General features: G+C 41.9%; 1 protein-coding gene across 13 annotated transcripts in view; it reads right to left on the bottom strand.

Annotated features, from left to right (window-relative positions):
• The window catches only part of PXK (PX domain containing serine/threonine kinase like), a 65,987-nt gene extending 65,699 nt beyond the window's left edge, over window positions 1-288 (bottom strand). For 8 of the 13 annotated variants that reach the window (XR_006102488.1, XM_042454803.1, XM_042454810.1 and 5 more), the window contains exon 1: window positions 84-288. Coding sequence is in view for 12 of the 13 variants with exons in the window: in XM_042454803.1 (XP_042310737.1) it covers window positions 84-185 (102 nt within the window). In the remaining variant the exon portion in view is untranslated. The remainder of the gene's footprint in view (window positions 1-83) is intronic. The other 5 variants (XM_042454801.1, XM_042454802.1, XM_042454805.1 and 2 more) reach the window with 2 other exon arrangements.
• Window positions 289-15,617: the final 15,329 nt, after the last annotated feature.

Here is a 15,617-nt window from a genome sequence, read left to right as displayed (position 1 = left end):
AGCCCTGCTCAAAATGGAGGACTCTGGAAGAGGAAGAGGAGGCGGCGAGGGAAGGGAAGGGAAGCGCCCCAGGGAGGTCTCACCGTGTGGGAGTGGAGGGTCTGGCTGGCCTCGATGACGGCCGAGAGGGGGGCCGTGTCGTCCAGCAGCACCTTCCCCGCCAGCGGCTTCTCCATGAAGGCCATGGCCGGGGAAGAAGGAAAGCCCCCTCCGGGTCCTGGTCCTGCTCCTCCCGGCCTTTGGCTGCTCCTGAATCAGGAGGAGGCCAGCGCTCAGCAGCAGAAAGAGGAGGAGGAGGCTGTCAACAGAGCGCCAGGCCCGCCCCTTCCCTCCCTCCCTCTTAAAGGCCCAAGAGCCGAGTCCTAGGCCTTCCCTTAGCAGTCCTCTCAGCAACTGCTACTACGCCCTTGGTTCTGTCTGGGCAAGATTTGCCATGGCCTTCCCTGAGGCTGAGAGAGTGTGACTTTGCCCAAGGCCTTACTGTAGCCTTCCTCTGAGGCTGAGAGAGTCTGACTTTGCCCAAGGTCTTACTACTTCCTTCCTCTGAGCCTGAGAGTGTGTGACTGTGCCCAAGGTCTTACTATTGCCATCCTCAAAGGCTGAGAGAGTATGACTTTGTCCAAGGTCTTACTATTGCCTTCCCCCGAGGCTGAGAGAGTGTGACTTTGCCTGAGGTCTTACTATTGCCTTCCTCTGAGGCTGAGAGAGTGTGACTTTTCCTGAGGTCTTACTATTGCCTTCCTCTGAGGCTGAGAGAATGTGACTTTGCCCAAGGTCTTATTACTTCCTTCCTCTGAGGCTGAGAGAGTGTGACTTTGCCCAAGGTCACCCAGTGGGTTTTCATGACTGAGCTGGGAATCAAACCAAGGTCTCCAGTGTTGCAGTCCAACACGCAAAACACTAAACCATGCTGGCCATCACTATATAGGCATACAGACACATAAATAAATAAATAAATAAATAAATAAAAGCTTTATTTTTACCCCGCCTCTCGGTTGGCGACAATCGAGGTGGCTTACAATTACAAATTAAAAAACACACGCCCCACATCCCAGTTATTCCCTCCTTCCCCTAAAACATTGATTAAACACATTAGAGATTAAAAATAATAACATTAAAATAATCGGAGATGGGCAGATTGGCTACAAAGTACTCAGTGGGATGGTGCATTCAGAAAACTATTCAGAAAAGTTTTTTGTTGTTGTTTATGAAAGTATTTTTTGGTGTTATTTGTTTATATTATGTTATATAATTATATTATAATATACAATACTGGGACTCAAGGGAAGCTTACCAAAAGCAGATTATAAATATAAAAATCAGTAGACATATATTTAAAATGTTTTAAAAGGCAATTAAATGATATATGGAAATAACATCATTTTTTTTCAAAAAATCATTCATTATTATTACTGTTAAAATATTTATTTGTAATATCCCACTCCCCCCCCAATAATTGAGACTCAGAACAGCTTACAATTTAAAAGATCAGTACAATTATCCCAATTGTTATTCCCCCCCCAAAAAAAAAATCAAACACATTTAACATTAAAATAATCCGTTAAAATAATCAGAGACTGGTGAACAAGGTTACAGGGTATTCCAAGTGATATTCCAAGATACGTATTCCAATTGCTGCTGCAATTCACATTGACAAAGTCAACTCTAGTGATCACCAATATATGTCAACAGACATGGAAAACAAAACAATGTCCAGCAGTTTGGAAATGATCAATATACATCCCCATCCACAAAAAGGGAAATACAAGAGACTGCAGCAAGTACGTATAGGACCATAGCACTGATCTCCCATGCAAGCAAAATCATGCTCAAAATTCTGCACATAGACTCCAACTATACATGGAGAGAGAGATCTCAGAGGTTCAATCAGGATTCAGGAAAGTAAGAGGCACCAGGGATCACATTGCAAATATGCGATGGCTAATGGAGTGCACCAGGGAATTTCAAAAGAATATCAGAATGTGCTTTATAGACTATAGCAAAGCCTTTGCCTGCATAGATCATGAAAGGCTACGGGAAGCCCTTAAAGACATGGGAGTACCAACACATCTGATAGTCCTGAGGAATCTGTATTCAGGACAAGAGGCTACTGTCAGAACAGAACATGGAGAAACAGAATGGTTCCCAATTGGCAAAGGAGTCACTCTGTCTGTTCAACTTGTATGCAGAACATATTGTAAGAAAAGCACGATTGGACACAGAAGGAGGAGGAGTGAAAATAGGAGGAAGGGATATGAACAATCTAAGATATGCAGATGAAACCATAGTAGTAACAGAAAACCTCCAGACCTGGAACACCTACTAAGGAAGAACAAGGAAGCCTGAGGGCAGGGAACCATCCAATTTAAAAGACTGTATGTACAGCGCTGTGTAAATTTACAGCGCTTTATAAATAAAGGTTAATAATAATAATAATAATAATAATGAAGGCTTAATGTTGAACATAAAAAAAACAAAAATAATGACCACTGAGAACTTTTCACAAGTTCAACCTAGACAACGAAGAAATAGAAATAGTAAAAGAATTCCCATACCTGGTATCAAATATTGATAGGAATGGGGACTGCAGTCAAGAAATCAGAATAAGATTAAGAATGGGGAGGGTTGCTATGAAAGAACTAGAGAAGATCCTACAATGCAAAGATATACAACTGAGCACAAAAGTTAGACTCATACAAGCCATTGTATTCCCTGTTACCATGTATGGATGTGAGAGCTGGACAGGTAAAAGAATTAAAAATGCATTGTAATAAATCTGCATGTAAAAAAGCCAGATTATGCAATCATTAAACTGCATCTGCTGCAATCATTTCCTGAAAGCCCGCTTTCCAGTGGGTGGAAAACAAGCACATACAAGATATATAGATAGCTAGATGATAGATAGACAGACACAAATATACACACAGTTCTGTATTGAAATATATGAATCTGACAGGAAAAGTGATGCATGTGAGGCGAGATTGGTATGGATGAAGTCCAGACAGCTTGGATAAAGCTAAGGAAATTAGTTTGCTGATCGCTAGCACCCCCACCTGCAGCTCTGTGCAATAAATGGGAAACATAAATTGAAACTGACAAAAGTATGTGGTGTGGTGGTTTGAGTGTTGGACTAGGATTCCAGAAGACCAGTGTTCAAATCAACCATGGAAACCAACTGCGTGACCCTGTAGAAACCATAAACTTTCAGATTAAGAGGAAGTTAATGGCAAAAACTACCTCTGGCTATATATTGCCTATAAAGGCCTACATTAGGGTTGCCATAAGTAGGAGTCAACTTGTGTTACCAAAAGGTGGGGGGTGTTGGAGGTCCCCACAGACAATGCCAGCGTCTCCTTGAAATCTGGGGAAATTATAGCTCAAAAGGAGGCCTGTAAGAGATGGGTAACTGCGAGGAGCTTTTCACCTACGTATGCCAGGAATAATCACAGCTCCAGTTTTAAGTAAATAGTTTATTTTATTTAGGAATGTGCAAGACATACAAGAATAGAGGCAACCTTAAGAGTCATACAAGGCTATCAAAAAGAAAGGTGTGGAAGGCTGGATAGAGGGTTGAAGAGGGTGCGAATTATCAATCCTGAAGAGAAGTCCTTTGAAAATGCAGAGTAGATCAAACTGTGTCTGAGGATTACACAGAGAAAGCCCTAGTCTGTAAACACCAGGTCTGTGAACAAAGTGGCTAGAGCACAGAGTGGATAAAGTTGGCTCTCTGAGTGCAAGAATTCTTTATCTACGGATTCAAGCATCCATGGCTTGAAAATATTCAAAATATATATATAAATTTCAAAAAACAAAGTTTGGGTTTGCCATTTTTATATAAGGGACACCATTTTATTATGCCCTTGTATTTAATGGGACTTGAGCATCCACGGACTTTGGTAGCCATGCAGGGTCCAGGAACCAATTCCTAGCGCATACCAAGAACCCCTGTATTTATAGTCCATTTCATACCCTTGAGGGGTGAACTGTGTTAATTCAGTATGATAGAATCCTTGATGTTTTTCTTAGGGAACCGAAAAAAGGGTCCAGAACAGCTTGATGACCTTAAAACCAAAGTGCCAATGCATCGATTAGATCTGAGACAATCCTTTGATGATTAGGCAGGAAAGGGGATGGAGGAACATTGTCAAAAGGTGAAGTAAAAGGTATGGTCACTGATTGTGCTTCAATGGGAATGTCTTTGCTTCCATGTAAGCAGAAATACACAGAGCGGGGGTGGGGGTGGGTGCTAGGATCAGCAAACTCATTTCCTCCGCATGTCCTCCAATCGGAATTACTCTTACACAGGTTTAACGTCTAGTTTCCACAGGTCAACAAGCCCAGCTCTTCATACTAATTATGAAACCATATATCCAGCAAGAGGATTGTAGAGTATGTTACCACTTGAATGTATGTAACAACAAATAGTACTATGTTAGAATCACTATTCGAACTACACAATAAAGTGGACCCTTAGTATCGGCTGTGTTTTTTTCCAGAACCCCCATGAACACCCAAATCCGTGGATGCTCAAATCCCATTAAATACAATGGCATTTAAAATGGTGCCCCTTATATAAAATGGTAAAATCAAGGTTTGCTTTTTGGAATTTATATATTTATTATTATTATATTTTCAAACCATGGATGCTTGAACCTGTGGATAAAGAATCCATGGATATCGAGGGCCAGCTGTTATATAAAGTTATCATAAAGGCATGCATAAATTTTAGCAAGAAAAGGACATGGACAAGACTGATAAAAAGGTGGGGGGGACATACTGTACAAGAAAAGAGAGGTAACTCTAAGGAAAAGGTCCAGGTCTCATCTATCCTGGAGGATTTACTCTGTCAAGGTGTGTGATTATGACAGTAATGTGTGACAGAGATATACAATAAATGTGTTAACATGGGTTTGCCACCATTGTGTGAAAAGAGATACTTTTTTTTAATAAACTTGAAATATATGTCATGCAGAACACCACTTACCTTGTATTCCGTGTTATAAAGTAAATTAGAGGCTTTGGTTCAGAATAACAGCCAAATCTATTATTATCCCCTTTCATGCTGTTTAAATTTCCACACTTTATTGCATGTTGGAATGTTTTTAAAGTGTACTTTACATGACTCCTACTGTTTTGGAAGAGTGTGGGAGGATTCCTTCTTTGATTCACTAACCAGGCTGCCAATGCTTCTTCACCTGAGAGGCAATAGCACGCCACTTCAAAAGATAATCTGACAGACACACTTGCAAATAAAGGAAGCTAGCATTCTGTTACGTATACAGGTACATCATGTTGTGGCTCCCGGCAGATATCCACCCCACACCCAATAAGCGTGCACAATGTTCGGTCTCACATGTCACTTAACTTGTTCTAGACCGGAATAAAGTTGGCCCTCCATATTCACAAATTTTATATGGAGGTTATCCATGGCTTGAAAATATTCCAAAAAATATAAATTCCAAAAAGTTAATTTTTTTATTATGCCATTGTATTTAATAGGACTTGAGCATCCACAGATGTTGGTTTCCACAGGGGGTCCTGGAATCAAATTCTAGCAGATATCAAGGGCTCACCATATTGGCTTCTGTTATTTTTTTAATTCAAATTAAACATTTTATTACACAGTACATATTACAAATTATACAATCCACATTTCATAATATTATTTTCTCCCCTCTCCCTCCTCCAAAAACAGCATTGAGGGAAATACAGTGGGGCATTAAAGTATCTAGTCAGCCACCAGTTGTGCAAGTTCTCCCACTTAAAAAGATGAGAGAGGCCTGTAATTGACATCATAGGTAGACCTCAACTATGAGAGACAAAATGAGAAAACAAATGCACACAATCACATTGTCTTGATTTTTAAAGAATTTATTTGCAAATTATGGTGGAAAATAACTATTTGGTCAATATCAAAAGTTCATCTCAATACTTTGTTATATATCCTTTCTTGGCAATGACAGAGGTCAAACGTTTCCTGTAAGTCTTCACAAGGTTGGCACACACTGTTGCTGGTATGTTGGCCCATTCCTCCATGCAGATCTCCTCTAGAGCAGTGATATTTTGGGGCTGTCACTGGGCAACATGGACTTTCAACTCCCTCCCAAGGTTTTCTATGGGGTTGAGATCTGGAGACTGGCTAGACCACTCCAGGACCTTGAAATGCTTCTTACAAAGCCACTCCTTCGTTGCCTGGGTGGTGTGTTTGGGATCATTGTCATGTTGAAAGACCCAGCCATGTTTCATCTTCAATGCCCTTGCTGATGGAAGGAGGTTTGCACTCAAAATCTCACAATACATGGCCCCATTCATTCTTTCCGGTACATGGATCAGTCGTCCTGGTCCCTTTGCAGAGAAACAGCCCCAAAGCATGATGTTGCCAACCCCATGCTTCACAGTGGCTATGGTATTCTTTGGGTACAACTCAGCATTCTCTCTCCGCCAAACACAACGAGTTGTGTTTCTTACCAAACAGTTCTACTTTGGTTTCATCTGACCATATGACATTCTCCCAATCCTCTTCTGGATCATCCACATGCTCTCTAGCAAACTTCAGACGTTCATGGACATGTTCTGACTTAAGCAGGGGGACACATCTGGCACTGCAGGATCTGAGTCCCTGGCTAGTGTGTTACTGATGGTAGCCTTTTGTTACGTTGGTCCAGCCTCCATAGGTCATTCACTAGGTCCCCCCGTGTGGTTGAGATTGTTTGCTCACCATTCTTGTGATCATTTTGACTCCACGGGGTGAGATCTTGTGTGGAGCCCCAGATCAAGGGCAATTATCAGTGGTCTTGTATGTCTTCCATTTCTAAATATTGCTCTCACAGTTGATTTCTTCACACCAAGCTGCTCACCTATTGCAGATTCAGTCTTTCCAGCCTGGTGCAGGTCTACAATGTTGTTCTGGTGTCCTCGACAGCTCTTGGTCTTCACCATAGTCAAGTTTGAAGGGTGACTGTTTGAGGTTGTGGACAGGTGTCTTTTATACTGGTACAGGTTCAAACAGGTGCCATTAATACAGGTAATGAGTGAAGGACAGAGGAGCCTCTTAAGGAAGACGTTACAGGTCGGTGAGAGCCAAAATCTTGCTGTTGTCGGTGACCAAATACTATTTCCTCCAAATTTGCAAATAATTCTTTAAAAATCAAGACAAGTGATTGTGTGGATTTGTTTTCTCATTTTGTCTCTCAAGCTGAGGTCTACCTATGATGTCAATTACAGGCCTCTCCATCGGTTAAGTGGGAGAACTTGCACAATTGGTGGCTGACTAATACTTTTTACCCCACTGTACATTCCAATCAAGTTAACAATCATTATCGGAGCTATGGAAAATATCATTAATTATATTTTTTGCTTCTTCATACCCATTTACTTCTACTTTCTTAATCACAATTTCCCATTTATCTTTCTTATTTCTTTCACCAATCTATTTTAAGCTTCTTTCCTAAGGAAACAAATAATATGTATTCTTTATATATTTAAACAAATAAGACTTATTCCAAGTTGATTTGTTTTTCCATCCATAAGCAATCACTGCATGAGCAGCTTTAGAAATTGTTTATACATATCTTTGATTACTATTTAATTTTAATTCCCCTAAATTGAGAGTTAGACAATTTTTCTTTGCGTAATTGTATCTCTATCCCCATTAATATATTTATCTGTTTCTTAACCCTCTGTCCAAAATTCTTGAACAAATGGGCATTCCCACCACATATGTATGTAAATTCCCTTAGCCCACATCTATGCCAACATTTTGATGGAAATTTATCATTTAAAATGCAATTGAGGTGGCGTCTAGTACAAAACAAGTTCTATACTAAAACACATACCACAAACCCCAACAAACTATAGACATTTACTTTTATAATGGATATAGGTAAAGCAGGGTGATACAACAGAAACGAGAACAATTAAGTTACAAAATGAGATTAAACACCGATGTGGACATTAAATGCAAAATCTATTAGGAAGGAAGGCATCGTTTTATGTGTAGAGAAAAATAATTTTTTAATATCTGTTTGTAAAAATGTTATGTGATTATGAGTTTGTTGGAGTTTTTTGGTATGTGTTTTGAGTATAGAACTTGATTTGCCCATTTGTCTTGTATATTGTGAACCCAGGTATTGCATTGTATGTATGTATTGTACTGTAAATGCTGGTGTTTTAGTTGTTGTTGTTGTTGTTTTAAAAAGTGATGTTTACTAAAAATGAATAAAATCAAAAGGGATATTTTTGGTTGATGGCAGTGACATTGATTAATCAAGTAGTAACAAGATTACGACAACTCCTAGGGAGTTGGAATAGCCCGGGGTGAGGAATATACCAAGGGTGCTAGCAGAAAGTTGGCTTAAGTGCTTTTGGCTAACAAACCTTTGTCTGTCACACCAAGAGGAATGAACACAACAGCTCTTGTGAAAGCGCAGTACTCCACCCATTAAGTTACGTGGGTCTTTCCACATATCCCCAGGTCGGTGTGAACACCAGGAGACGTTTACTTAAAGGTCTCATGGCCTGTCCAGGTTCATGCTTTTGGCTCTCTGTAACTGCTATTATAATACCGGTATGTACCCCAAAATAATGCAGGGTATGCAGGGTGTAGTAACACTATGCAGGCAATGGAACTTTCCACACAGGGGACAGAAGTAGGGTCAGTTCGCATTGGTCGTGCGTATTCGCGTTATATCGCATTGGTGTTTCACACCTGGTGAGCTCAGAATACGTATGACCAATGCGATATAACGTGAATACGCTTTGGCCAATGCGTTTTCACGGCTGGGTCGAACTGAAGGCAGCCGGCTCCACCGTTTTGCGAGTCGGCAAAATGTGGATTCACGGGATCCGTATTGATGGCTAGTGTGAAACCTCTGCTGCTTTGGCTGGTGTGTACATCCAATCCGCTGGTTCTCCTGAAGACAACAGGTTACAAATTTCCCATGATGCTGCGCTGGAAATTTCCCCCATCTCCTTCCGTTGGCCCTTTCCCCTCAGGACAACCGCCGGGGCTGGGGAGTGATTTTTCCACGGACCGACGAGACAAAGCAGAAACCTTGTGTCGGGGGGGGGGGATGTATATGTATATGTGTGTATATATGTATATGTATGTGTGTATACACACACACACACATCTGTGTGCCCTGTGTGTGTAAGCATATACATGCAGCATTACCTTTCGGCTGCTCCACAGTTGTGTGTGTGTATATAATATGTGTGTGTGTGTGTATGTATAGTAGTATTATATATAATATATAATATACACACACACACACACACACAAAGATGGTGTTGTAAGCATATACATGCAGCATTACACTTTCGGCTGCTCCACAGTTTGTGTGTGTGTGTGTGTGTGTGTGTATACATATACAGTGGTGCCTCGGGTTACGAAAATATCGTTCCGCGGCCGCTTTCGTAACCCGAAAAGCCTTCATAAGCCGAAAACCCATAGGCGCTAATGGGGAAAAAAGCCGCGGCTCTGCCGCGGCCCATTTAAAATAGCGCCGGAGTTTTTTCGTAACCCGAAAAAACTTTCGTAACCCGAAACAATAAATCCCTAGTGGATTTTTTCGTATCTGAAAATCGTAACCTGGGTATTCGTATCCCGAGGTACCATGTAATGATATGTGAGTATATATGTATAGAGTAACACACACACACAAGATGTGTGGCGTAAGCAATACATGCAGCATTACCCTTTCGGCTGCTCCACAGTTTGTGTTGTGTGTATATATATATATATATTATTGTATGTATATACACACAACACACCAGACAGCTGTGTGTTTACACATATAAATACGGCTTCACACTTTGGCAGTACCACTATGTGTGTGTGTGTGTGTATGTGTGTATATAAATAAACACTCATACAGACAAAGTGTTGTGTACACATAAAAAAGGCATCTCACTTTTGGCTTACCACTATGTGTACATATATAAGTATGTTATAATATAAGAGTAGGTATGTATGTGATGTAGTGCATACCACACACACACACACACAGATGGTGATACCCCTTTCGTAAGTGGCTAAAGGCAGCAATTCTCGCGATATTACGTGCTTAACAGTGACCTCATTTCACCCAGAAGTTTAAATGTTGCACCCCGTTCCGAGCCCCCAGAACATGCGCAAGGCTGCCGATGCGCACCGGCCAATACACATTGTATGGGCTGGTGTGGTTATCCAAACTGCACTGCCTCACTTGCCTGAATACGCATTGGCCGATTCGCAAAACCTCAATTCGGAAGGCCGCCCAGGTATGAAGGAACGATGCGATATGATGCGAATACGAATCGGCAAAGCGTATTCAGAGAGCGCGAGTGTGAATGAACAAGCAATATGACGCGAATAAGCATCAACCAATGCGAACTGACCCTACTTCTGTGCCCTGTGTGGTAAGGTCCAATGTCAGAAGTAAGCTTTTATTGTGCCCTTGCTCCTTTAGTAGGTGTGTTTAGAATTGTGTCCATTAGTTACCATAGGCAAGATAAATTTTTATTTTTTTAGGCTTCAAATTCAGCCCATTTTTCAAAAACGTATTTATTTTAGTCCCACAAAGGAACAGCTTGGTATGAAGGGACAGCAAATCCTAAAGCAGACAACAGCAATATTGTCAGAGGAGATAGTATCAATTGGATGGATTTATCCTACTCATATCCATTAAAAGAGAACTTTCTATACATCTCAGGCTAGGGAATCCTAGCATGTAACCTTTGGCCAGGCATATGCATGCCAATTTCTTGGCTACAAACATCAATTGCTGTTAACTGGATAAAATGGTTTTCTAGTCTAAGTTCTAAGCAATTTATTACCAAAGCAATTAAACATAGTTCTTCCTGATTTTCATCCCTTCTAGTTAATGGACTCAATCAACCATAAGTGCCCAAAAATACTCAGAGAAAACTGATTACACTACTTCAGAAAAAAATATTCAGAGTACATTAGATTTTCTTTCTAGAAATAACAAACATGGGCATTCAAAGTATGAACAGGCATGACTGCTGTTGCCTGTCATTCCTCATTAGTCCAGCTCTTATGGGGCCAGAGATTGGGAGATATGCAAGTCTGATCTCATATCAGATGGATTTGGCTTTAGGAAAAGAGAAAAGGCAGCTAGATTTTTTCTCATGCTAATTTGAACCAGGGCCACAGAAGAAATGGGTAGGATACAGGATATGGAGAATTTAGGATCCAACAAATCTTGACCCTAATGAAATTGTTAGGAATAAAGGACATTTTGAATAGGTGTATTAAGTCTTCAGCCCAGAGTTCGGTACACCAGCTAAATGTGAAGTTGGAACTGTGCAATCTCTGAGGTGGAATTGAATCTCCCAGCATTCCTCACCAGTGGCTAGGCTGGTTTGGGCTGATGAAGTTACAGCCCAGCAACACGACTCTCCCTGATTCAAAGCAACCACTGAAGAAGGTACCTGCTCAAGGAACACTTTATTTGGCTATTTATTGCTTGTTTTCTAACCATTTTCCTACTTAAGTTGAATGAATGGGCCTATGAAATCTATTATAAGCTCTCTGCTTAAGAGTTGGTGGTGGTGTCAAAATGAGACTAACAAAGGGAAGAGGAACTCCGTAACATAAATTGAGTGACCTTGTGTCTCACGACTCCTCTTCCTCATAACTAGCATTTATCTGGGGGCACCAAAACACATTAGCCTTTATCAGATGAGTGTGGAACTGGGGGTCTTCTGCACTGGTGGTTCGAATTCACGTTGTTTTCGCACAAACCATCATACCAGCATCGAATGGCCAATCCGCACTCACGTGAATGCGCGAGCTGCCGAACGAATGGTGTACTGGCTCCTCTTTTTGGAGCGTATGGCCAGTGCGCTGATAAGGGGATGGCGATATCCTGGATTGGGCTCTGTTCGATCCAGTGGCGAATGGGTCTGGTGTGACTACCCAGTCCTGAATTCCATCGCAAGACCCCCAGATTCCAATTTTACTTCCGGGGGGTCTTTCCTCTTGCCGTTCCAGGAAGCGGGGGGGGGGGGGCTCCAGCGGCCCCCTCCTCCTCCTCCCGGCTTGAGAGGCATCCCTGGCTGCATCCCAGGCAGGGAAGAGGCGCGCGGGGTCCTGGGAATCGTGGTTCCAGCGGCCTCCTCCTCCCTCCTCCGGCTTGAGAGGCATCCCTGGCTGCATCCCAGGCAGGGAAGAGGCGCGGGGGGGGGGGGGGCAACGGGAATCGCGGTTCCAGCAGCCTCCCCTCCCCTTCCGGCTTGGGAGCCAGCCTAGGCTGCCTCTCAAGCCGGGAGGAGGAGGAGGAGGCTTTGGAATGCGGCGGCGATCACCGCGATTCTAGCGGCCCCGCGCCTCTTCCCGCCTGGGGATGCAGCCCAGCTGGATCCCAAGCCGGGAAGAGGAGGAAGAACTCTTAATCAAAGCATCCCCATTTACTTAGATGGCCATCCAGCCTCTTTGACAGCCGCGGGACTGCTCCTCCCCCCCCAGAATACAAACACACACACACACACACCACACACACACACACGTAGAACCGGGCATTGCTAATTTGTTGCAGGGAAGGTCATGGTAACATTAAAACCAAGCAGGAATGAGGAGGAATCAGTAATGGGCACGTTGTATCGCGATTGTAATGTGCATGAGCTGGCTCTCCAGCTGTTTACGGGCTGTCATAGACGGGACCTCCCCTTTCACCCCGGGAAGCGTTTAAGGTCGCAACCCATCAGGGCACCACTGAGCATGTGCGAGGCGGCCGATACGAATCGGCCAATCCTCATGTTGAGCACCGGTGTGACAAACATTCTGCACTGAATGCACTTCGCGCGAATGCAGATTGGCCAATTGAATCTGCCAATGCGGAAGGACTCCCAGGTATGATGGTATTGTGCGAAATAACGCGAATCGAATCGCCCAGTGCAGAAGACCCCAGTTCCACACTCATCTGATAAGGGCAATTGACACCATCTTTTCCCAAATTGGTGCCTTTGAGACATGCTGGACTATAGCCCCCATTATCTCTAACTAGCACAGCAACAGGGTACTTAGTAGCATTTAAGACTGACCTTCCTCTTCTAGTGGGCAGTCCTTCATTTTTACTTCAAGTTTTATTAATTTTTATTGCTGTCTCTTTCACATTTTGCTGTTTTAACATTCTAATACTTTTGAGCCAATTTACTTGTTTGTATTGTGAAAAACATTTTTATTTTATTGTGTTTATAAATGTAAATCTCCAAGAAGAAATAGCCAGTTTGCTGGTATATCAATATAAAATAAATAAATAATGATGGGATTATAATCCAACATACTGGAAATTGGGGAAGCCTGCTGTACAGGCTTGGTCTGAGCGCATACTCCTATGCAAAACAACAAGAGTTCAAAGGCAACCAAAAAATACTCCATAAAGGCAGGAGTTTATACACAGACCTAAAGGGAAAGGGAAATGACTGAATGTGGGGTAGAGAAAAATTTCATCAAGTAAGTATGTTTCTATTGGAGAATGTCCCAAACATGTGCAGTACAGGAAAAAAACCAAGCATGTCTTAGCATGTCACAGTGCAGATCTTCCTGTACAGGGTGATGTGAAAGCATAAATGGTTAAGGAAGAAGAGCAACTTTAAGTACACATAGAGAACAAATCTATCTGTGGCAGTTCTCATTAGTAGATGCTAGCAATTAATGTCTGGGGTTAATCTCATCAACCTGTCTTCCTGTGAATCTCCACAAGACATTTGCTGAGCCACTGTTTACTAATTGAAGAACTACTGCAACACTGGTCTAAACCAGATAATTGCTCTGCATTTTCTTCATCAGTTGATCTGGCCAGTAGATAAGCTCAAATTTTAAAACTTCAAAGTTCACTACTTTTTAATATTTCTATCTGGACAACAGATAGAGGCCTTCTGGGGCTTCCCACAGTCTTCATAAGAGGTATTTTTCAATACAGTTTTATAGACGGGAGGGCATTGTCAAAATGAAATACAAAGCTCCCAAGTTTCCACAAATTAGTTGATTGGGATTTCAGAAATTTTGCAAGATGGGTTAAGACCACACAAAATGTTTAAAAGACAGGTTAAAGAAGACAGGATACATTTTTTTCATGCTTGTATAATTATACTGTTGGCAATATGCTTCATCCTTCTAAGTAATCAGATATATTACCCACTCCTCAGACTTCTGCTCCAGAATATGATGCACCATGGAGTTAGATCTGGGACTTCTGGTCCTCTGGCACCATGACTTTAACAGTACCTCCCATAACAGTCTTGCCCATTTCTACAACGGTACATGACACTGAAATATAAGCAAGACTTCTCTTCAGTTTCTTAACTTCTGCTGAGGCCAAAACCTCCTCTCCAGCAAAAAGGGGTGGAAATTTAATTCCTGAGAAAGAAAAAAACATCCAGCCAGGCATTTTTGTACCTAGAATGGCAGAGATAAGTCCATTGATTAAAACCCCATGTACATGGTTCTGCCAAATCTGTCTTCCTTGCATATTCCCATCTAGGTGTAATGGGTTTGTGTCCCCTGTTAAGTCAGAAAAGGTGACAATTCCTCTGTGTAAAAGTCTTAGTCAGCTCAGTCTTGTCTCAAACTTGCTGCATACAGGCTTAATGTAGGGTTGAGTGAAGAATGCAGTGATGGCTTCTGATTTTGTGAGAAACAATCCTTGGAGACTCGGAGACAAAATCTGCATCTGGGCAATGGTACAACATTTTGGACAGTTTCTTTTTCATTCAGTTGCCCTTTTCTGTGGATTTAATCTAGCACCAGCTCTCTGCTGTTCCCAGCTTAATGCAAGAAGAAATGGAGAGGTCTAGGGAGAAAGGAAAATGCAAATATATGTAAATCAGAAGCAGGAAGGTACTAGTAGCCAAATCAATTCCTTTAGCACGCAGTTCCCAAACTTGTGGTCCCTCCTGATAGTGAGACTTCAAGCTCCCAGAATTCCTAAAGGTCAGCTAAAGTGGCTAGGGCTGCCTAGGAGTTGGTCCAATGCTTGTAGGACCAAAGTTTGGGAACTACTGGCTTAGCAGAAAGCAACATTGAGCAACTCATGCTCAAATATGAAAGTTGATTCATTATGATTAAAGGGCAGGAAATGAGAGACATCAGTGAGGCTGACATATCACACACTATTCAACATTGTGTTCTAGTGTTCTGCATGTCACAGTAAAGCAGGAATCCATGGAAACCCTGGGCTTAATAGGGACGAGCATTGTACTGGAGCCGGCTTGCTCCCTGCTTTCAACAGTATTTAAACAAACCATTATGAAACAGGTGTGGGTCCCAACCCTTCCCCTTTTCTCTGAGAGACTGCAGTTCATTGAGGTTTCTTAGCTAACCTGGTTTTATCTGGAGTTACCCCAGCAATGTTTGGTTACCTGGGCTTCCAATTTGTGTGAACAACAGTATTATCCAGATAGGTAGATTAACATCAACACTTCCCTAAGGATTCCTTAAGCATTGGAATTTGGGATATTTAACAATGTCTGGTAATCTTTTAGGCTATGTATTTACTTTTCAATTACAGACATCCACTCCTCTTGGGAGTACTACTATTTATTGCAGACATCACTAGGCTCATAACTTACACAGACAATTTGAGACTGGCTTTTATTTACAAAGAAGCCTGCCA

Source organism: Sceloporus undulatus, chromosome 2 (assembly GCF_019175285.1).
Source record: "Sceloporus undulatus isolate JIND9_A2432 ecotype Alabama chromosome 2, SceUnd_v1.1, whole genome shotgun sequence".
Taxonomy (NCBI): Eukaryota; Metazoa; Chordata; class Lepidosauria; order Squamata; family Phrynosomatidae; genus Sceloporus; species Sceloporus undulatus.
The sequence above is the reverse complement of the archived record's forward strand: the minus strand, read 5'-3'. Positions and strand labels throughout refer to the sequence as shown.